This window comes from Aplidium turbinatum, chromosome 1, assembly GCF_918807975.1.
Source record: "Aplidium turbinatum chromosome 1, kaAplTurb1.1, whole genome shotgun sequence".
NCBI lineage: Eukaryota > Metazoa > Chordata > Ascidiacea > Aplousobranchia > Polyclinidae > Aplidium > Aplidium turbinatum.
In genome coordinates, this window is record NC_137472.1 from 9,701,887 (window position 1) to 9,726,175 (window position 24,289).

Below are 24,289 nucleotides of genomic sequence, written 5' to 3' on the forward strand. Positions count from 1 at the left end.
GTACATTTAGTCCTGCCCCTGAAGGACCTAGTATACACAAGCAAACATTGAAAAACAAAACATGTTTTTTCACTTTCATTGCAAAAACAAGCACATAAAAATGTGAAATAATAACACTTTGTGTCTATAAACATTTTAATTGTTAAAGTAAGATTAATTAGCGTTACATCAATAACTCTTGACTGGGTAAGAGGCGTCTTCACAAGAGGGGTGTTAAACTCTTTTCCGCCACTGCCACAATTCACAATTTTTGTTGTAATGACTTTTGGGGCGTAGGCCTACATGTAATGTAATGTTGCTAGAAAATTAAGCTTTATTTTTAAAACGTACAAAATCTAATTCTTTAAGTGCCTTAACTCATTGTATAATAGGTTTTGGACGTTACTGTTTAATAGGTCTATGTGTTTTAATAGGTCCATGTGAAGGTGTGAAAGAAAAGCTTGGAAGTTTGGCGACATCATCAGAGCAGGTTACGAAAAAAGGCATTGTTGTTGTTGATTATAACTGGAGTTGAGGTGACAAACACCAAAGACACAATTTCGAAGTATTGCTTCATGTAGACTCTCTATGGACAGACATATTGCAATTGCTCGAAATTGCAAGATTTTAGCACTGACAACAATGTTTTTTGTTTTATGTCTGTCCATGTGTATACTAATGATACGAGACAGTCAACCGTTTCAAGTGGACAGTTTGCTGGGTTGGTTCACAAAAACAGAAAACTTTTATTAGTCAATTGAACAAAAGAATAGTTGGAAACTCGTCTCTAAACCTACCGGGTCATAAACTGTTGTGATTTGATCAGGCTTACGTTCTCTTTGAAGTACACAAGAAAATAAGTTTTTTGCAATGAACATTGAATTTCATACGTCACAAAATAAACCTCCAAGGGCGAAAAAATAATTACAACAAAGAAAATAGCCAAATTGAACCTTAAATATTGAACCTAAAAGTTGTTTAACTCTAAAATATATTAAATTAGTCAATAAAATGTTATTTAAGGGTAAGTTATGTATCATTGTATAAACGTTCAAAACGACCTTGTTGCGGGTAAAACACGTAAAGTTATTTACAAGAAGCTCAATTTCAAATGGCTCAAAAATTTTGTTTTAAAATGAAACTTTATTTGAAAATGTTGTTATTCCTAACAGCGCGTTGTGTAAGTCATAAAGTGTCCACTGCGTCACAGAGTAGTGAGAATGTCTGCGTAAAATACGACGGTCCATCGTCGTCGCTTCGACTCCGCTCTAAAGCACGCTCATGGGTATCAGCAAAACACGTAATGTCATGCCAAAATAATGAGACAACCTCACTCTACAACTAACTTACATCTCCCTTTGCTTATTTCACTCGTATGGTGCGCTGCGTCTATTATCGTAGTTTACAGTCATTATCGCAATGAACGCAAAATAAAACATTAGAATTATTATTGTAAAAAATCTCCAAAGACGATATACCCTGCAACATCAAGGTAAACATTACATGATACATTGGAATTCAACTTTATCAAGGAAAAGCGAAAACCATTGTTGATGCTACCATTACATTTATGACGAATGCATTTCACTTCTTGATACGTCAATATCGCAGCAATTGTCAGAAGCGAATTGATGGCATTGTGAAGTGGAAAGCTGGCCTTTGTAAATAGGACTGTTGGATACGAGTTTTTCCAGTGTAAATAAAACGAAATTCGTAACAAATGGAAAAGGTTGAAAGCAAAATAAAAACAAAAAAAATTGCTTCAAAACGAAACTTAGATTGGAAATTAAAAATATCTTTTTGTTGAGAACTTTTAAATCTAAATTTGCCAAGAGTTAGAGGCGCCTGCGCTACTCTCAGAAAAACGTCAGTTTGACACCAATCAAAACTACGCACTTGTGTCTTTGGCAAAAAATTAAATGACAAGTTTAAAGTTGGACAAAAAATTTCCTTTTTTTACATTTCCGTTCTCTAATAAGTTAGTAAGTTTAAGTTTCAGCAACCAGACATAAACGTAAATGCGACAGAATATTGCCAAAACTGTGACGTATATATGGTTTTGATTTTGAAACAGTATTGATTTCTTTTGTAAAACGAACCAAAAGCAAAGAGCTTTTCCGTAAAATTTTCAACATACCTAAGTGTTAAAAAGAATATTAAGCAACTACTCTTGCTGCAACTGTTCCACTGCCAATTGTACATGGCATCTTGAACTCATGTGCTCCTTGGTCCCTTCCATCGCTTCAGTTTGGATGGAAATCGACGATTTCAAAACAAAATGTCGTCGCATTTGCCTGCAGTCGATTATTAACAAACAATCTAACGACAATAGTGCAACTTCACCTTCTTGACGCAGGTATCGCACTCAACACGGCAACAAAACTCGAAATGACAATTACAAGACATTTTGTGCAAAACATTAATTGTTTTGTAGCCCCTCCCGCAACAAAGATATCTACAGCTTCCAAGCCCACGTTTCTTAAGTTCGCATACTCTTCCTTTAGTTCCATAACTTCCTTGCTTTTTTGAGTGGGAGCAATACCGGGGGCTCTTTTTGGAATAAACTAAATCTTCTCCAGAAAGTATTCGTCTAACCGTGGACATCCGTCTAGATCTAGGGTAGTTAGATCTGGCGTAGTTAGAACGGGAACTTGGAACTTTCCGGAATCGATTTGTGTATCGTCGCTTGAACATTCCATTGGAACGCGCGCTATTTGCAGAGCGAGTTCTTCGTTTTAGTGCTCCTTTTCGTTTTTTCGAAAATCGACGAAAAATGGGCCGCAGAGCTTCCCCATCTTTTCCACCGACTACACGCACAGGCGAATTGTACTTGTTTCGCAACCTCATGCGTACGGCCGAGAAGTGAGGTAAAATCTTCCAACAAGTCCACATGGTACAGGAGCCGCTCAGCCCGTGGCAATGGCAATTCGTTTCACGATAATTCTTGATCGCCTGAAAATTAAAGTTATTTTATGATTCATGATGAAACAAATTAAAGGAGGACTCTACGTTGAGAGAAATACTTACCCTTTAAGAAATGACATCCAAACCCAAAAGAAAGAATTCTGCTTTAAGCGATGAAAATACTTTTCTAATCATTAAAGAAAGAAGCAAGTTTATCAAAATTCAAGGTTTCTATTTAAAATTATGATCATCAGCTTTCATGCTACTGCTACAGTAGTAGATGGCTGGCAAGTTTAAAACTATATTCAATGTAATCCGGCTGTCGTAATACAGCAGATTAGGCTACTCGATGTCGTCCATAAGTTTCCCAGACAAAGTTTCGGGTTCCGAAAATCATCCGAGGTTATAGGTCCAAAAGTACCTTGGACTTCAAACTAACTCTATTGCGGATCCAAGGCTTGATAATTTGTTAGAAGTTACCTTTTACAGCAAAAAACAACAACCAGTGCTGTTGATGGGAGGCCAAATGTGTAGGCTATTAAAATTGATACATTTTCAAGATTAAGTGGGTGATGCAATGAGGAGAGTTAAAGAGGGGGGGAATTTGCTTCCATCCCCGGAACTTAAGCGTTAAAATTGACCCTTAAACTATGTATCTTTTTGTATGAAAACACACGTTACATGCATTGAAAACGTGTGGTCAATTTAAATGAGCCTAACTTTGCCTCAAGTCATAAACTTTTAGTTGTGCCACTTCATCTTTTGTAAATTGATAAAACTTTTAACAGCCGCACAAGTTGCTTAAACGCAATCAACAAACATTTTAGCAGTCAAGACCTCCCATGATTAGGGCGAATGTAAAAGGTGTGGTATAATTGATTTCACACTATTGGTAAATGTTCAGCCAGCCCCTGTTTTTATTGGCATCACACTGTGCAAGAGGAGCCTATTTAGTGCATAACAAGCCTTCTGTGTACATAACAAGCTGAAACGGAAGAGAGCAAACTTTTTGTTACAGTACTCTGGGGCATACCTTTAAAACAAAAGTTGTGTGTAGACTGCCTTACCACATTTATACCGATTTACACAAAAGTTACTTTTAATAGAATTACCTAAGAGAAAAGTTATTTTAAATAACAGAGGTACGGTATCAAATTGTTTTACTTTATCAAAATCGGTGACTCTTGTTGGTGGGCTACTTGTGTTTTTTATACGGTACTTTTTAAAGGTCTAAAATTGTTAAGGTCTGATGCAATCCTCTAACTTCTATATGTGAGATGACCATAGGAAAAAACAAATGTGTCCAACTAAGCTATCGGGTCAAAGTTTAATTTTTTTATGTAAGAAGGCAGCAGCTATAACTTGCTGAATCTAAATAAAACCAACCACAAATGAAACAAGTTTTATTTATTTTATTATAAGCAACTCGGTTCATATATAATTTCAAGTGCAAGTATGCTCAATGCAATTGTATGCGAAAAAAAAAAAACAATTGTATGCGCAACGCAAAAAAAATGCAATTGTATGCCAGTGCGCAAAAAAAAAAAAAAAAAAAAAAAAAACAATTGTATGCAGGAAATGAACGGGTTTATGATCTCATAAACTTAGTAGGTTATTCTCACACACGACCGGAGGATGGGTTTGTGGTTCATAACTTTAATACAAGGAGAAGAAAGTCTTTTCATTGCTCCAATCATGGCCACCTGGAGATGCGGCCTGATTTGTCACAGTTTGCAGATTTTAAATACAGCTACTGCTAGTGCTTGACTGACATTTTTTGAGATGTTTTTACTTTTTGCCGTTTCCTAATGACATAAAACTTTTTTGTTAACTTGGGGAAGCAGTAGCAAATGAGAAAAAGTAAGTTGAAAAACGCAAAATTAGACTGTTATTGGAAATTAACAGTCTGACTAAAATCTTCGAAATCAAATTTTCTTTGTTTTTCAACATGTGAGGATGTTAAAACCTATTATGTCATCTGGGGAAAAGAATAAAGAAAGCGTAAAAATCTAATTTTTAGAAAAATTTATTTAAACGTTTGCCCAAAGTTAGAAAAACCTGAAAATTTCTTCAAAATGTGACAAATCAGGCCGTATCTTTAGGTAGCCATGCTTCAATCTGCATTTCTCTTCGTTTGAATCTCTTCAGAAGATTGTCGTAAGATTGAACTTATTCAACATAAATAATTTAATTACGTTGACTTTATTCTGACGACAAGCCCTTGAGGAGTGTCAGATGCAAAATATTGCAGCTTTGTTGCTTTTTCCTTGCTATAAAAATCATCAAAAACAAAAAAATCAATCAAGTTCAAGATTAAGATCAAAAACCTTTCTCGTTGCTTTTCACAAGGGCGCAAAGTAATTGTCCTGTTTTTTCATAGTTGAGTTGCTCAAAACAAGGCGCGAGGGTGTGAATTATGCGCTCATGGTCGGTATTTTATCGTTTCCAGTCGCCCATTACCCAAAAATATGTCTTTTTGAACCCTGTGATTGAAAATATTTTTGCAACGTTACATGTGGGCCCGTTTGGTTATAAGTGAGCACAAGTCCTCAGTCGCATCATTAGCTACAATCCTCCAGTGTATAGACCCACTCTTGCCCCGGGAGCAAGCTGGTTTTCGACATGGAAGATCTACTGTGGACCAAGTCACTCTCTTGACTCAAGACATCGAAGACTGCTTTGAGGCAAAGAAGAAGGCTGGTGCTGTGTTTCTCGACCTCACAGCTGCATACGACACTGTATGGCACCAAGGCCTCACCTGCAAACTGCTCCGCCTGCTCCCGGACAGGCACATGGTCCGCATGATCATGGAGCTCGTTTACAACAGAAGCTTTACTCTCACCACCGGAAGTGGTAAACCAAGCAGGTTACGACGCCTTAAAAATGGCGTCCCTCAGGGATCTGTCCTGGCCCCCCTTCTGTTTAACATCTACACCCACGACTTGCCAATCACGGTATCCGCAAAGTATGCCTATGCCGATGATTTGGCCATTCTACACTTGTCGAATCATTGGGAAACATTAGAAGGGACTCTAAACCAGGACATGTCGACACTTTCGGCATACCTCCAGAGATGGAGACTGAAGCTCAGCGAAACCAAAACAGTGACGACAGCCTTCCACTTAAACAACCGGGAAGCAAAGTGTGAGCTCAAGATCAGCACCAATGGAAAAACCCTGTCCTTCTGCCCAAACCCTAAATATCTAGGGGTAGTCCTGGACAGGTCGCTCACTTACCGTCAACATTTGGAGTCACTACGCAAAAAGATCTCAACACGCACAGCTTTGCTAAGGCGTCTGGCCGGCTCTGGCTGGGGAGCCGGAGTTGATACCCTGCGCATTGCCACCATCGCGCTAGTTCACGCTCCAGCAGAATACTGTGCACCTGTCTGGAGCCGCAGTGCCCACTGCCATCAAATCGACACTGCCATAAACGACGCCCTGCGTATCGTGACAGGATGCCTGCGACCTACACCATCGGAAAATCTCCCTGTCCTTGCAGGCATCCAACCAGCTGAGCTTCGTCGTGAAGAAGCCATCCTGTCTCTCTCTCGTCGAGCTATGAACCCCAACCACTTACTCTACTCAAGTCTCTACGAGTCTGTGAACGAGAAACCTCGGCGACTGAAATCGAGACACCCATTTGTACGTGCCGCACAACTCCTGATGAAAAGTGCTGAAGACCAATCCATCAGTGCGGCAACCTGGGCGGACCACCAATGGAGCTCGGAGTGGAAGAAGAACTCCTCAAGACTCCAAAGTTTCATCTCCGACACCAGCCACCATCCAACCGGAATGCATTTGCCCAGGAAGGCCTGGGTGCGGCTCAACCGCCTTCGTACTGGCGTCGGACTATTTCGCTTCAACATGCACAAATGGGGGATGGCTCCATCCGCGATCTGTGAGTGTGGCATGGAGGAACAAACCGCAGACCACACCATCTGTAACTGCGCCATCTACCATGCGCCAAATGGTGTGCGTGGACTGCGTGAACTGGATGACGAATCAATTCAATGGCTGCTCGACACCTGCCCAAACATTTAAACCGCGTCGCCGCCACTGCCCAAGGGTGGTAAAAGGCAGAGCCCCTCGACCCTTGAAGTGGCGAAGAACAAGGTTCAAACGAAGAAGAAGAAGATCCGGTGTGGTGATTTACTTTATATTTGTATTTATCCAATGGCAGTATTGTATAAAGTAGGCCTATAGCCTACTTGCTACAGCGAATTAAGAGGCAAGATAAGATTCTCATTATGTAAGGTTGGCGAATACGAATGGAGTGAGGTGGTATGAGTGAGCATGGTTTGAGAAGGGATGAAGATGATGTTTTGAGAAGAGCGCTGGAGTTGCAAGTGGAGGGTTGTAGAAAACAAGGAAGACACAAGAGAACGTGGAAAAGGCAAGTTGAGGAGGAAAGCAGCAAGGTGGGCTTGACAAGAGAGGACGCGTTAGACAGATCGATGTAAAGGCAGGGTGTAAAGGCGATTGTGGCATTTGGAGGTGAATCTGGCCACCCTCGGTAACGGGGACATCACCAGTTTAAAACTGGACTACTACTACAAGGCTTTCTGCATCACCAATTTTAAGGTGGTCGCTAGAATTTTATAGACCTCCTCTCTTTCAGCTGATACCGGATAGTTTCCAGGGGCATTTTTAACAGCCAGCATTAAGTACGGAGTCGAATCAGGGTCTCGTGAACAGAGATGTTTCAAACGCTATCCCACCACGGCTGTGTAGTATGAACGTTGAGGCTGTCTGAAAATTTTTAACTTCGCTTTTCGAAAAGATCACTACGGAAATATGCTTCAAAAATGTGTAGCATGTATTCACTAGTTCTTAGAAAATAGGGTTTGGTCTTGTCAGATGAAAACCAAATCTGGAAGGTTATATTAGAAGTAAAACATAAACAATGCTTGCATCCTATCACGTACGTGTCAGCCAAGTTAATCCCTGCATACAACTACCGATTTTCGTAACAGTTGTTTGAAATAATAACAATGCAATTAAAAAAAGCTCCATCTCAAAAAAGAAAGTCTAACTCGGGGGCTTCATCAGAGAACGCTTATCGTTAGAAACCTAATTTTTGTAAACTTTGCTCTCCCAAAACAACTACAATGAAATAAACCTTATTGGAATTCGACGATTTTTGAAAGTCATGTTTAGACGAAACTAATAACTTAGTTTGCAGCATAAAATCACTGATAAGAAAAATATGTGGGCTGGGACACTTAGTAGAAGGAGCATGAAATTGATTAAACTACGCCTTTGATATTAGTGCATAAAATATTAGAGCTGACTTATTCTTACCATTCTTCCAGCGTTTTGGTTATGAAGTTTAAGTTTTGCTTTAACGGCTCCCCGCATCCGACGACCAGATCTCCGTGACACAGTGAGAAACGCTCGTGACTTCATAATTCCATACTCTATGTTGTCATCACACCCTCCCCAATCAAATGCGTCCACTGCCATTCGGAGCTTTTTATCGTGAACTGTCTTATTGTGTTTAGCGGCTTCCTAAAGAAGGCAGTAAAATATATGTCAAGCCTTAGTCCTTGTAAATGAAAAGTGGGCAAGACCTTCAAACGCTGGTTCGATTCTGAGAGTAAACGCTTAAGATCTGCACTTCAAGGAAAGATTTTAATTCGCCGCACCTACCAAATAAACAATTTTCAGGCAGCAACACTTTTAACGAACAAAAACTTCATTCTGCCTATCTCGGTGACCGAACTTGTGTCAGTGGCTCAAAGCTGTTCACGTATGTGAAAATGCTAGGATAAAGCTTCTTAACGAAATTCTCAAAGTGAACATTAGTGATCGGTCTTGTGTCAGTGGTTCAAATCCTTCACACGTACAGGTATGCAAAACAGCCAGGAATAAACGTTCAAAGCAGAGTTTTCAATCCGAAAATACTCTAACAATTATTTAATCAATCGGTGTGAAAAATATCTTTATTCCTCACCAAGCGTAACAGCTTATAAGTAAGCCTGCGATTGTTTGCGCATTCACATTCTGCTATATCTCCTCTCGCGCATGCCAGTGTCACTTGGTATGTGGTCGCCGCAGCGGTGAGAGCATGAACAAACGCTGTTTCTCGAGTGTCTGATAAAAACATAAACATAATCGTTATCTATTATATTCAGTTACTTATTGTTATTACATCAATATTATATTGATTTGAAGGTGCGGTAGCCCACTGCTGTAGCCCCCCCACCTTGAGCGATGACCTTCCCCTTTTTCTTTCCAATTCAGTCGATCGTGCGTTTTTGCATGCCAGTTTGTTGTTTCGCATATTTTGTCAACCTCGTCTTTCCATCTTATTTTTGGTTTTTCTCGTTTGCATTTGTTATTGCATAATTGTACATAGGCCTATTAGAAATAAATCATGTCTTTTTTGCTGTTTGTACGGTATGACTTTCAAACAGTAGCGTTGACAAAGAGGTCCAGGGAGTATTTTAGGACCTGGGCCTAACATGACATTATGTCCAATGGCCGTATGTCCAAGACCAACTTATCCTCTCAACATCTCTGCTTCCAACGCAATAGATAAGTATGACATGGCTGTACTAGGCTACCAGCTGGCAATTACCTTTCACTTTTCACTGTCACTGATAAACTAAACCGCGATGCAGTACCTCGCAAAGCAATTGTAGCGTAACATTTCCATGTGCTATAACTCGTCATAAATTGTGAAAACTTGTGTATTTACTTGTCAAGTTGTCTCATGTGAAATATAAGTTTGCATAGCAATGTCACAATGAAATCTTATCTCCGTTTACCAAACTAAAGATATGAACTTATGCGACGTCTTGCAACGTTGAATCGACGGAAAGGCGGGTAACTGCCAAACTGAACTGAGAATGCATGAAAGAAATCGTTTATTATCGAATGGACGTGACGTCAGAAAACGATGAATCGACATAGGCTAGCGGCGAGAGATATTTTAGTTAGATAATGACACGCGGCAGCGCGTTTACATTGAATAAAAATACCTTTATTTTATCCATTTCTATTTCCATTCTTCCTAGTTTCGTCTCACAATAACAAACAAATGAAGTTACGCATATTTACTAAATTATTCAATAAACAATAATGCATCATCCAGCATTATGTCAGCGCTGATTGACTAGACATATTCACGAGTTGTGTGAGAATTGTATTCGATTAATCGCATTATTTATTGTAGGTAACACCTGCAAAAATTCAAGCAATTGCAGACTCTGCCTTCATAAGTGTAGTTTAGAAGTAGCCATCTCATATTGAGCCAATCCAATCAATGTAAAATAGAACGCTTTTACTTGATAGCGCGTGTGATATATAGGTTTTATCTAACAACTACTTTCAGTTACATTGAAAGTGAATGAGTAAGCATTATGCAGTCTGTGACAAGGACTGGAAATGTATAATCAGAAAATATAATATCATAAAGTATATTGCGTTATGTACATCTAGTAATTTTTATGAACATGGTATCATTTTGCAGGCAGGCGTTTTTATAGAGATACAAACTTATTCCATAGTTTGATTTATGGCACTTATCCAACTGTTTCATAATGCGAATAGCTGTTTTAGTTGAATTTAGAAAAAAATATAACTTATAACCGCAGACAGATGCAACTTTTTTCATGCTTTAGGCAATCGGCAGTACGGTGAACTATAGTGGTACATAACATAACCCATATGCGGGGTAATCGCAAGGGTCAACCCAAGTAATGGAAAGGTTCTTTTTGAATTATGGTGATGGAATTCTTGTAATGCTATTGAACTTCATCTTTTTATGAAAAACTTATATTGTTTGCATTTGCAAGAAATATCAAACTTTTGGATTTTTTTTATCACTGAACTGTCCGTTAGTAGAATGTTTCTTTATTACCTTAGTTAGGCCTATTGGTAAGTCAGGAAAGTATTTGTTGATGTGACATATGAGGATATTGTAAGAGACCGAGTTATTTTGTAAATAGTATTTGATTTTTGGACACCATCAAAATTTTCTCACAATACACAAATGCGCATCGAGATATAGTGCTCACAGTTTGGAAAAGTTAGATTGTGATAATTACAACTTGCCTGAGTAGGCCTACAGCAAGGGACAATCAAAATAGATGAAACCGCATTCATGGTAATATAGACGTTTTGCAAACTGCTCTTTTCGTTTTCAATATAATAACAAGAATGACAGCTTATTTTCACTAAACATATCAACAAATATCAAAAATTATGAATGAACAACGCATCTATATTTTTCGGTTTAGGTTCAACAATGCATTCTAGCCGTCAAAATGATGGAATATTTGGTAATTTTGTTGAGACATACCATTGCCCAATCGTTGAATTTACATCAGAGATAATTTTATTAGATAGATTATCAGTTTCATGCACATGGTTTCATTCAGCGTTATAATGTTGTTTTTCAAGCCACGTGGCGTTCATGGTCATAACGCAACATTGCAGAAACAGCCAATATTGATACCAGGTAGGCCTACTAATTATTACGCCGCTTTCGTCGAATCTACGTCGCTAAACGACGATATTGTGCAAACGCCTGTTGAATTTCCCTTCTACGTGTAGTTTATCATAAACGTGAAGCATTGCTCAAAAAGCTAATCTGAATCACCATAGATAACCATAGCATTCATATAGTTTCATCATCAGTAAATATGTAAAGTGCACTTCACAATTTTTAACAACGGTCTGACAATTTATTATATTGCAAAGTTTTGATTTATTCTCGATTTTTATAATTCTGTGTAACAGTTTTTTTCTAACTAGTTTCTATGGGACTAACAATTTGTTTCATTATACATTTTCTTTAGTATTTCAACGCCATTATTAAAAAAATTACGTCCTTTTCACTTTTAAATAAAACATGGCAAGGCAAGGATTCAGTGCTGAAGAAATATTGCAACATGTTTTACTGGATTCTGACGACGAAAGCCAGGCGGATGATTTGGAGGATTTATGGCACTCCGATTCAGATGAAGAAGCGGATTCTTCTCCGTCAACTTCCGCAACAGCGATTCCGATCAAGATTGACGACCAGTTACCTTCCATGGGCGATGTTCAACCGGAGTTTGCGCCATCAGGACGGATTATAACATCGAAAAGACTGGTGAACAGCATAGATTCCTATCTCGACATGAACAACTACGATGCTGTTGAGTTTTCCTGACACACTGAAGTCTTATACAACTTTTGTAGAAAAGCCAAAGAACAGACAAGAGGGCGGCGTCAGCATTACTTGGTCTAATGCGAGACCGGTGCACAATGGGAGAAGGGGCCGGGCTAACATTATATCTGGCCCGATTGGTGTTAGAGGAGAAGCCAAAGAAGCCAAGACCCCTCGGCAAGCATGGGAACTATTTTTTTCTTTAAACATTTTGAACATTATTGTTCAAGAAACAAATAGAAAAATTGCCACACTCATTTCTCAATTGCCAGAGAGAATTTTAGATGACAGCAGGTACTGCTATTTTGGCCCAACCAACAACGAGGAGATGCTGGCCTTTGTTGAATTGGAGTATTTTCGGGGGCTTTTAGGACAGGCTGGTCATTCCACGGATGTATTGTTCAATCAACTGCAAGGACATCCCGTGTTTAGTGCAACAATGAGCAAGAACCGCTTTAAATTTTTATTTTCGAACATTTCGTTCGACGACCAAAATACTAGGCCGCAACGTTGGAAGAATGACCGGTTGGCCGCATTTCGAGTCGTTTTCGAAATGTTTAACGAAAACTGCGGCAAACATGTCATTCCAGGTGACTACTTGTCGTTGGACAAAACGCTATACCCCATGAGGACACAAATTGCCTTCAAGCAATATAATCCAAACAAGCCTGCGAAATATGGCCTTCTGTTCAAGTCGGTAAACGCCAGCAGATTCCCATACACATTTGCGGCATCGGTCTATTCAGGTAAACCGAAGGAAAAGCCATTTAATTTTTACGTTCGTGGAACAGAAGAACTGGTAAAAGGAATGGTGATGAGCCTGGAACAACACGGTGACCTTCAAGGTCGGAATATTTTGTATGACCGCTTTTACACCTCCATACCACTCGCGCAGTGGTTGCTTGAGAGGGGTATAACGTCAGCTGGAACCCTCAACGCTATACGTAGAGGAATACCCCTGGAAGTGAAGCAAGTGAGTGGTAGGGAGAAATCTTCGTACGAAATTTATTGGCAGACGAGTGAGGCTGATCTCAGCCTACATTCTTATGTAGTAAAAACGAAGAATTCTGGCATGCGGAATGTGTTGATGTTGACGACCATGCAACCTCTATTGGGGATTACCAAGGATGACGGCAAAAAGAAGCCAGGCTTGTATAAGCTTTACGACTTCACAAAGGGTGGCACCGATATCATCGACCAAAGGATGGGTTGGTTCATTCACGTGCAAAGCGAAGTCCCCACGGTGGACAACTACTGCGTTTGCTTATTGAGAAGGTGCCAAAGCCACAAAAAATAAACTACCAAAAAACCGTGGCCAATGTCAATGCTGTGAAAAGCCTTTATGCCCTGCACATTCCATACGAGTATGTCAAGTTTGCTTTTGCGCAGAATAAACTATTTGAATGATTGCGGTTTTATAAACTTTGGCTTCAACCACAGCCTAAATAAAACGCGGAGCTCAATGAGAGATTTTCCTTTTTTCCTTTTATTAGACAGATAGCTATTTTTACGTTGATTCAACATATCAAGACGTTGAATACTTGTAAACATGTGCGGTTTTGCAATTAGATTGCTTATCAAAATCATCTATCCTTTTTTGTATAAAAAGTGGGTCATAAAACTAATCGTAATACTCGATGTAAAATTCAGCATTTTTATATGCTGAAACAGTATTGTATTCATATTTTATAAATCCATTTTCTATTTAGAAAATATCAATATAATGCGGTTTGAGCATAGCTGAATTTTAGCACGGATACAACGACTGATTTTATGACTTTTATACAAACAAGGACAGAAGAGAAGTAATCTAATTGCAAACCCGCGCATGTTTACATCGTCTTGCAATGTTGAATCCACGTCGAAATGATTGTATTAGCGTTGTATTCAATTTCTCGTATTATCGAACTGTAAATGTGCAGCCACTTGTAATTTCAATGTGCCTCATTGCATATTCTTAAATATTTCTGAATTTGTGTGTACATAACCTGACAGAACACAGGTTGCTTTACCATTGAATCAAGTTGAAAAACGTTGCTGCAAGAGCCTTGTGCCAATTGCTGCAGTCCGGTATTGCTGTAACCAAATCAAAATACTTATCAATATTTTGCTGCCAAACTGACATTTTTATCGCATAAACGCCCATTAGGCAAAAAAAAAAAAGGCAGCTAATTCTTTGTAAAGTATTTCTCCAGGTTCACAATGATTTGACGCATAATAAATACTACTTTGAATAAATCTAAATATTGTTTGGATTTTAGTGTGTGGCATATCAATCTTAGAGAGCTTATTGAATCCACAAGAAAATGACCCGAGGCATTACAGATTTTCCTTTTGATGAAAAGCGTTGTGACGTTCTGTTAATTAATGAACCGTAACTGTTTTATTTTGAATTTCTTTCTGACTTCTGTTTATGTAAACTGACTTCTGTTTTATGTTTATGTATGCCTTGTATGTAGCCGAGTTCACATTGAACTTACATTGAGAGACGCTGTTGCAACTACAATACATTGCATTTAAACCGCTTTTTTTTGTTGCATGATCTTCCATTCGTTTCGTGGATTACATAATAGTATTTGATAAACGCCACCCTGCTTCTTCAGCTGGTCTACATTTGTTAATAAAGCGTAGGAGTTGCTGTTCTTGGAACCGAGGTCACAAGATCATAATCCAAATTGGTGTGACACGCGTTCAGAAATCTCATTACTGCATGTAATTGATGAAGCATTGTTCTTTTAGTCAAGAAGCGAGCTTTATTTTGAGCGTGGGAAAAGTTATTATTTTGCATGAAAAATATAGATTCAAATTGAGATTATGTAAAAAAAATTTAATCACAACATGGCAATGCATGTTCTTCATTACTCTACCAAAAAATAATGTGTAAACTCACGCTACAATTGCTTTAATCGCAAAATAATCCAAAAGTCATAAGTCACCTCAACATTTCAACGTCTATGAGCAGTTCTAAAATTCACATAGGTTTAATTTTCGGATATGCTCAGCGTGAATAATTTTACAAAGTGAATCCCAAAGTTTGAAGCCGTACCTTAAAAAATAACAGAGATATCACTCCTAAAGCATAAGAAGAATCGACATCCCCCCCCCCAAACTGAGCAAGACTCCAGGGAGCCCAACCTCGTAAGGGTTAAAACAATAAAACCCTTTGCACAGCTACCTTGGCCCTCGTCCATTCTACCGCCGAGTACTGCGCACCAGTGTGGTGCCGCAGCTCTCACACTCGCCACATTGACACCGCCATCAACGACGCACTACGTACTGTGACTGGATGCCTGCGTCCCACTCCAACGAGCTTCCTTCCCATCCTTGCAGGCATCCAACCTGCTGAGCTTCGCCGTAAAGGAGCCATGATTTCTCTTCCTCGTCGTGCATTGAACCTCGACCACCTCCTCCAAAGTACATTCCAGCGCCTACCTGGAGAACAGCAGCGACTTAAATAAAGACGCCCATTTGTGCCCGCCGCTCGACAGCTTCTGAACAACGTTGAAGATCTTGAAATAAGTGCGGCACATTGGACGAACTACACATGGAACACGGAGTGGCAAAACAACACCTTCCAACTCCGTGATTTCCTACCCGACGTCGATCCCCACCCTCCGGGAATGTCTCTCGCAAGACTTGCGTGGGTCCGGCTTAACCGCCTACGAACCGGCGTCGGTCGCTTTTGCTCAGACATGTGCAGATGGGGCCTGGCTCTCTCACCGGGATGCGAGTGTGGTGCCACAGACCAGACAGTAGACCATGCCGTCCATGACTGTCCAATCCACCAACCACCACATGGAACGCTTGGATTGAAGGCCCTGGATGACGAGACTGTCGAGTGGCTGATGACCTCATGCCCAAACATATAGTCCGGAAGAAGACAACTCATACGACAAAGAAGAAGAAGAATAAACTTCTGCGGTTGCAACAACAACAACAACATCTCGAACTAATGACAAAGTCACATATTTGGTATTTGCTGAGAGATTTGATACCCTAATAATGAAAATTTTAATCCTGTTTTGATCAATGTAAATGCGACTATTGTGCAAAAATGTCCTTTAAAGACGAGACCTGTTGGCCTAATGGGCTCAAAGAGACTCACTAGAATAATGCTCTAATAGAAGTAAAGCATGAAAAACCATGTGTAAAATAATAAACTCACTTTAAAGAACAACTTAAAATCTTCCTGATCTACGCCAACGTACAGTAAATATAGAACCTTGAAAATAACTTGACAGTGACTAAAAAAAATTGGTGAAAAAAAAAGAAAAGAATCGAAAAACTAGAGAGTACTGCGTTGAATAGAAACTAACACTACACAAAATGTCAGCCACATTTCCTACCATGCGAAGGTGGCTCAACACTGTTCTTATTACAGACTGGGAATGCAACGTCCCATTTTTAATCGAAATTAGTCATCCATTCAATGGTCTTAATGCAACGGTTTCAAAACCTTTTTGACGTTGCAAATTTCTTTCAGAGAAATTCCAAACCTGTATTTCCTCAGACACTCCCACAAACCCATCACAGCTTTCTACGAAGCCCAAAGGGTTTATTTACGCCAATTTAAAAGACCGCCCTAATTTAGCAGACCGCTCCAATTTAGCAGACTGCCCCAATTTAGCAGATCGCATCACTTTAGTAGACCACCCCAATTTAGTAGAAAGCCCAAATTTAGCAGATCACGTCAATTTAGCAGACCATTCCAATACTAGAACACTAGCAGAAGCTGATCACAAAAAATATTAATTGCATGGATATTTTCAGAAAGACGTTTGTGTGCTGAATTTTGTTTTGTACCGATTTTCTGTTTCAATGTATTTACTTGACCATGTTTGTTTGTTTTGTTTGTCGTATCCAGGCTTACACCCGGTGGTTGAATATTTAGATTAAGTAGACGGGAAGGCAAGGAAGCCAATCTTCGTGTCCACCTTCAGGGCATGTCTTTTAGGTGTCCTGCCAAAGACACAGACGCATGCTCTTGAGCAATGTCGAACCGGCGCCCTTTCGATTGCCGTTCCAAAGCTCTCACCACTCGGCAATGCCGCCGACTACTTGACCATGTAATTTGGTTATATCAATTTAAGACTCTTACCTTTATTTTGATATAGAATGTATTAAAGTATGTTGCGAATGACACGCCTGTTGGCTGCCTCATTTGCTTTGCTAGTAATTCGTCTGTCTGTTCTAAATGAAACTTGATAGCAGAAAGACTTACAGGATGGCATACGGCTAGTTCTTTAAAAGTCGTTTTTGAAAATACAAACTTTCCTGACTAAAAGAGTGTCATAGGTAGAAGAACTTAAAGTTGTACCAATGCACTTGTAATCTAACTTAACACTCTTTCGACTTGTTGTAATACTTTATTTGTCATTACCAATAATTACAAGTTGCAAAAGAATCTGAACGTTGAATCTCAAGAAAAGTTTTATTAAAATCTCCCAACTAGCAAATCGTTCTTTACATTAAATCAAAGTCCACATGATTTTAAAAAAGGATTTTTTCCATTTGAGCTGTTTTTTTTCGGTAACAAGAAGGTTATAGTTGCTACCTTTCATCTGCAAGCGTGAACACCACTAATCAAGCGTCACACAGCTTTTGTAGTGCCCGAGAGCTCTCTGACATCACGCGTTTTGCTCCACTGACGTCGCGTCAGAACCCTGGAATCCACTTGATTTGTACAAATACCGCGGGGTTTTAGCGCAACCCCGCGTCTCGCTTTGAAATCTAGGAAATTGGATTTAGATGATTGTAAACACTGAATTTTTGTAAGAATGCTTAATCGAGTTCTGGCTAGTGCTACATACACACGTAGATTTGCCGTTTTGTTACATTGTGTGGTTGTGTTTAGCGATTGCAACGCTTACAGTGGCGTTTTTTCAACCATGACTAGGTCCCTTTTTAACTAGGCCTACAACCATGATTTCTGATTCAATTTTTGTCGGTCTTGTTTTCATTTTACACTCAAGAAGAACTGCTAATTTTTGAAGTCAAGTTGGCAATGTAAGACAACAGAGCGTTGTGTTCATCTCTGGTGGTGGGGTTGTCAGTCGTTCCGATGTTTTTGGTGCTCTTGTTGCCTGGATTCTGTCGTTCAACGTCAATCTTGTTATGCTGAAATGAATCAATAATCGAATCAATAGCGAAGATCATCGTATCCTGATCACTTCTCGCCATAACCATGCCCGAAGTGTCGTCCCATCGACGACTGTATATGAGCGGGCATGCTAGCAAGCAACGTGCCGCTACACCTACATACCTACAGTAGCCTGAATACATAATATAGCCTACGCCCTACACCGGTGGTAAACTTACTCAAGTTTAAAAATTGCAGATTCAGTAATGCACTGAGAGAATGAATCTCACTGTCACCACACTAGCTAGTGACTATAATCCTTTGAGTATACATTGGAGTTTTACTGTCTGCGGCAAGGACTTACTTTTTTCCAGAGCTAGCTCATTTACATAAGATAATATAGAATGAACACAAGTTCCGTATACAAAACAACATTTCCAAGCGCTTTCCTATAGGCTAAAGGACTTTTTGAAAACAAGTTCCTTTTTAGGCAATTAGTTTCATGTAAACATGCTTGTAAAGAATTCCAATCAAATTTTCTATCTTATTACAAAGAAGATAATATCTTCATTTCTCTGTGTTTGGTTACAAGTTTCTTTGCTGTGGTCTTAGCTTTTCCCGATCGAATTGCAAATCCTTTGTCCAGAATCGTATTCCCTCGTCTCGATTTCAAATTTAGAGCTGATGTTTTTTCAGACTACTTGCTAATCGCAAGCAAAGCCTAGTTTCATTACCAACAGTTATTTTATTATTATTACTCCCTATTGTATTATATATTATTATTCCCCATAATTATATTTATCCTTACATACAGTTATTTATTTATTTTATTGTTACATTTATCAGGATATAGATGCAAAATTTTAAGCAAAAACATTTATTCAATTTTTCTCTACTTGACAACATTTGCAATACTCCGCAAGGCACAAACGCCTGGCATAAAAATGAATTTATTTGCCTTGTGATAACCAGATGACCTAATTACCACGCAACTTGAAAATCAGAAGCGAGAATCTGGACATACTGAAGCTTAATGAAAAAACTGCCATTCAGGATGTCTTGCTCTTCTTTTCATTACTATTCAACGTGTGCCACGGCTGTCTTCAGTCTGACCAGAACCTTAAATGACCAGACCTTAAATCTGGGCAGCTTACTGAGCTGGGTAGCTTACCTAGCTCACGTTGCAACCACAACAACTTTTAATCAGTCAAATACCGGAATAAACGGAAAGAACTATGCATGAACACCTAAGCCTGAAAAAGGCATTGTATACAAAGAGGAAAAACCTCACTGAGTGTTCGCCTCTGATTTGATAGACATGGTACAGGTACGGCACCTTGTAGGGTCATACCAAAGACTTTATAATACTGGTGCTCAATCTTTGTCATACAAAATATTTATGAATGTAACAATGTAATCCAGCTGGGCTTCTTTGCAACAACGCTGACACGGCTTGTTTTGGAAAGTGCTAAAGGTGTTGAGAGTAATGCATATCTGCAACGATTGATTGATCGTTTGATTGATTAATTGATTGATTGATTCTCTATACTCGGACAGGGAAAGGGCTTCTTGCAGAGTTTAATCCTGGCAGTTTCGCATATTTGTAGAGGCTTGAGCCGCTGGCGCAGGTTGGTCGCCAAGATTGAAAGAGTGCAGTTTCCGATAGTTGGTGAAGTGTTGCTGCCGGGGAATTATTTCATCTAATAGATGCCGCTAAATGGAGAACAGTCCTCAAAATGTGTTGCTCAAGCGCAAAACCTGACAGTCGAACAAGCGCCGCTTGATCTTGAAGCCTCTTCGTTCACGAAGTCACGCGCTAACTAACTGAGCTATCGAGGAGGCTTTTGCAGAGGTATGGATACAGCTCTGTGCAAAAACACATTATTATTTAATTTGTTGGCTACTTATTGGAAACAGAACTGTGATAATAGCCTCAACAGTTCGGCAAAACGTAAGATTAAAACGATGACCAAGGACTTGAGTTTGCCTTCTCGCTCAAAACTGCACACTATGGACACATCACACCCCGTGGTTTTCTACCATCAAGACGGAAAAAGCTAACATTTTGCGTCGCCTTGATAACATTTGTGATAAACATAACTCGCTGTTTGAAGGCTCTGACGCCTTGCAATTCTTGCCCTGGCTCATTACCTTACAACTTCTGTTAAGTTATTCATTACTGAAATAGCATTTTATTGTAGTCTACTATATTTATTTAATATTATTCTAGAGCCACTGGCGGTTTACTAAAATATTGTTAGACATATGAATAGACAGAGATTGCGCTGCAACTTTCGTTTTATTATTGATTTTACCCATTCAGCGTGAAAAGAATAATGAGCAAAGAGGCATCGGAAATCCAGCATAAACAATGCCTTCATTGTCTATCGTGAAAATAACAATCGATCATTCGCTATCTTACCACAAACAACTTTACACTCCCGAGTTGTCAGTAGAAATAATGTACGATGTGAAAGTTCTTAATTTGTCGACGGGCAAGCTTCCCTTTTCGTTTATTCGATTGCTTAGCCTATAGGCTAAATAAATTCAAACAACGGGTCTTTTCAATAGAGTTTCTATTATGTAGTTTCGAACTCCTTGGATTCACTTTCAACTTACAGGTAAACGCGATATCTATAGTGACGATAAACGCAAAAAGAAATTTGCAAAGAAATTATTTTATAAGGAGTAAGTAAATGTGCTTTGTTAAGGCGTTCCCATCATCAAATACTTTAACATTTTTCTCTTAAGCCTGAAATTTCTTTATCGTCACTGTAATGGATATCTCGCTTACCTGTAAGTTGATGTGAATCCGAGCTACTGCACTGAGGAGGCCGGAAGGCCGAAACGATGTGCACTGTCTGCAGTTATGGACGCTCTTGGCATATGCCGATTGAGCACTTTACTGGAGACATCTTGCAGTGCATTGCGCAAAGCTCAATGCTTGCAGTTTGAGCACTTCGGCAAGGTTGGCGGTAGTATCATTTTTTGGAGCTTGGATTCTACAAATAGGAAAACGTCACATAAAGGTATATATCTTCTTGGCCATACCCAGTGTACCTACTGCACTGAGGAGGTCGGAAGGCCGAAACGGTGTGCACTGTCTGCAGTTATTTTTCAAATTATATGTCTGTGAAAACACAATACTTACGAAAGCGCACGCAGTGAACGGATATGAAACTAGTTTAATTAGGTTTCAGTTTGATCATGACGTCAAAGCCCAGACAGAAAATCAGTCGTTTTGTAGATTGACTGAATTGATGTCTGGGAGTCTACTTCGGTTTTTTCCTGTAACGACATCTTCTATATATTTTTTGTTTGTTTGTCGTATCCAGGCTTACACTCGGTGGTTGAAGATTTAGATTAAGTGGACGGGAAGGCAAGGAAGCCAATCTTCGTGTCCACCTTCAAGCGTGCCTTTCTATATACGGTATCATCAAGACAAACATTGTTTCAGTGTGAGAGTACTTTGGAATTATGACTACAATTCTGAAAAAACTTTTAGTTCATCCAAGATCTTCTCTTGCCAACCGTGTTTTCACTTGGCTACATATTTCGGTGCGGGGACTCAACAGCATGTTAACCTTTTGAAGGTTGGGGGGGGGCTGTCAATTCAACTTTTTTGTATCAACAATTGTATCTCTAAAACCACTGAGGCTGCGACTACGAAATTTCTTGACTTTTCTTAACTTTTATTCATCTCCATTGAGCTGAAATTTTGAGCAAATAAAGGTTATAAATTGAGAGATATAAGGCATTTCTCAGCACATCCTCTGAAATATTTCATATTCCATTGTTCAAAATTTTCCCACCAGCTGGATGAAAGTAATTAATTTGGCCCATGTCTCGTTAATCCTAACTGTTTATGTAAAATTATTTAAAAAAATTTTAATCAGAACATTGCAATGCATGTTCTTCATTACTCTACCAAAAAATAATGTGTAAACTCACGCTACAATTACAGTCATAAGTCACCTCAACATTTCAACATATATGTGCAGTTCTAAAATTCCCACAGATTTAATTTTCGGATATGCTCAGCGTGAATAATTTTACAAAGTGAATCCCAAATTTTGAAACTGTACCTTAAAAAATAACAGAGATATCACTCTTAAAGCATAAAAAAAAATCGACAGCCCCTCCCCCCCCAAACTGAGCAAGACTCCAGGAGCCCAACCTTCTAAGGGTTAAAGCAATTTACAACTACATGCTATGATTAAATAACCGATAAAAAAATCAATATGACAACAGCAGGATGCGCTCAGTTGCAGGATTGTGTCAGTCGATTATGACTATTGTGATTATGTCAACGAGAAAGCCAAATTGTGAGAGCCCTGGTACGAAAGGGCAACATTTTGGAGCTATGAAATCTAAGATACAATACATGGTGAAATGAAACAAAAAAAGGATGAAAATCAATAAGAAAAATCGTCTTATCACCTATAAAAAAGTTTTCAGTTTAGGTTTTGTCGCTAGGCATGGGATAATAGTGGGATGGCGCAGAGGATAGGGCACTCGCTTTCTAATCATGCAATCCTGGTTCGACTCCCGGCTTAAGCTGGTTGTTAAAAACACCGCTCACCTCTACCTAGGGTGTAATAAATTGGGTGGGGGATAGTTGCTGGAGTCTTAGTATAATGAGAACTTTATCTTCTCATTTCCCAATGCTTCGATCAAATATGGGACTCACCTTTACCTTTAGCGAACGAAAAATAATATTTAAATCTAGTAAAAGCTAATCTTGTGCTTGAATTACATTATAAAGAAAAGGTAAAAGTGAATCCCACACTTGATCCAAGCTTTGGGGAATGAGAGGATAAGGTTCTCTTTATACTAAACCTTTGGCACTAATGAGATTAAGGTGGCCAGTTCCTTTCTCTCGGCCGCCTTTCCTTCTGAAACTATGCCCACCCAATTTATTACACCCTGGGTAGAGGTGAGCGGTGATTATCAACAACCAGCTGAAGCCGGGAGTTGAACCATAACGTTACGTTACGTTGGCTGGTCGCTTTGCAACATCAAATTACCTGCAAAATCTATTTCTTCTTGGCACGAGGAAAATGTTTGTGACACTGGGTATTTTTCGAAAGCCCTTACTACAGAACAGGCGTGGAAATATCAAAGGAGTTGATATATTTATAGATATTTCTCAGCAGCCGTTTGTAGCAAAACTAAACAGCGATAAACACGTGTTTCACTCATCATTACTGCACCACTAAACCATAACACATTTAAATACTGTACAATAATCTCGAGATTATTAAAATAATGTAAGCAAATGTAACTAAGTTTTGTATGTCACATCTAATATTTGCAAAGACCTAGTTGCCTAGTTGTTTATATCGAGCATTGCTGCAGTGGGTGAATGCCGGCAAAAAATAAACTTACCTCTTTCTCAAAGTGACACATCTTTGCTCCTGCTTTATTGAACAACGTCGGTGCTTTGTGTAGGCCTATCAGTGTTTCAATTCAAGTTTCAAAAAACGCGGTTTAATTTTCAACGTTATTTACAACACAAATACATACTAGTTGTGGTATTTTGAGACAGAATTACGTTGTCAGAGATAGGGTTATGAGCAGGGCCGTCGAGATGGCATTTTAGGCCGGGTCCTAACGCAAGGCCCGGGCCCATTCAGCAAGACGTTTTTAACGAATAAAGTAGGGCACTAAACATATATCGTGCTTTTTTTATTTCAAAGCCAACTGGAATGATTTCGGCCCTTGAAATAGCCTCAGGCACAGGTCCAATTATCCCTTAGACCTTGTGCCAAAACTACTGCTTGTTAACTTTAACCCTATCTGTAGCGACACGGGGCTTTATGAGGACGCCCCACTCTTGCAATGAAATATTTTACAGAAGGAAATATGCTAGAAATGGGAAATTTCTTGACTTTTAGTTTTTATTCCTTGCGAATTTTCGAAACCTAAACTGGTCATTTTTCTACCTTCCTGCCCTTCACAATAAGCATTTCGTCTCAGGTGGCTTGATATTTTCGTGCAATGCCAGATTATGTACATGTTTGTGCAATATAAATGTTAGTGAAATTATTTTGAAATGTAAAAACGCCTAAAACTGACTTATATTAATGAGCACAAATAATTTTTTGTTTAGTTTAGTTATAATTCAAAAATTTCAATTTTGAAACTATTTTTTGGACATTAGAATAA

At 39.1% G+C, this 24,289-nt stretch overlaps 1 protein-coding gene across 1 annotated transcript; it reads right to left on the reverse strand.

Annotated features, from left to right (window-relative positions):
- Positions 1–127: 127 nt before the first annotated feature.
- On the reverse strand, positions 128–23,530 carry LOC145774295 (protein Wnt-2-like). The gene is made up of 5 exons (XM_082585539.1): positions 23,510–23,530; positions 15,320–15,470; positions 8,839–8,978; positions 8,187–8,393; positions 128–2,931 (listed from the first exon to the last, which is right to left on the reverse strand). The coding sequence occupies exons 1-5, from the start codon at positions 23,528–23,530 to the stop codon at positions 2,299–2,301; spliced, it is 1,152 nt and encodes a 383-aa protein (XP_082441665.1). The 3' UTR covers positions 128–2,298.
- Positions 23,531–24,289: the final 759 nt, after the last annotated feature.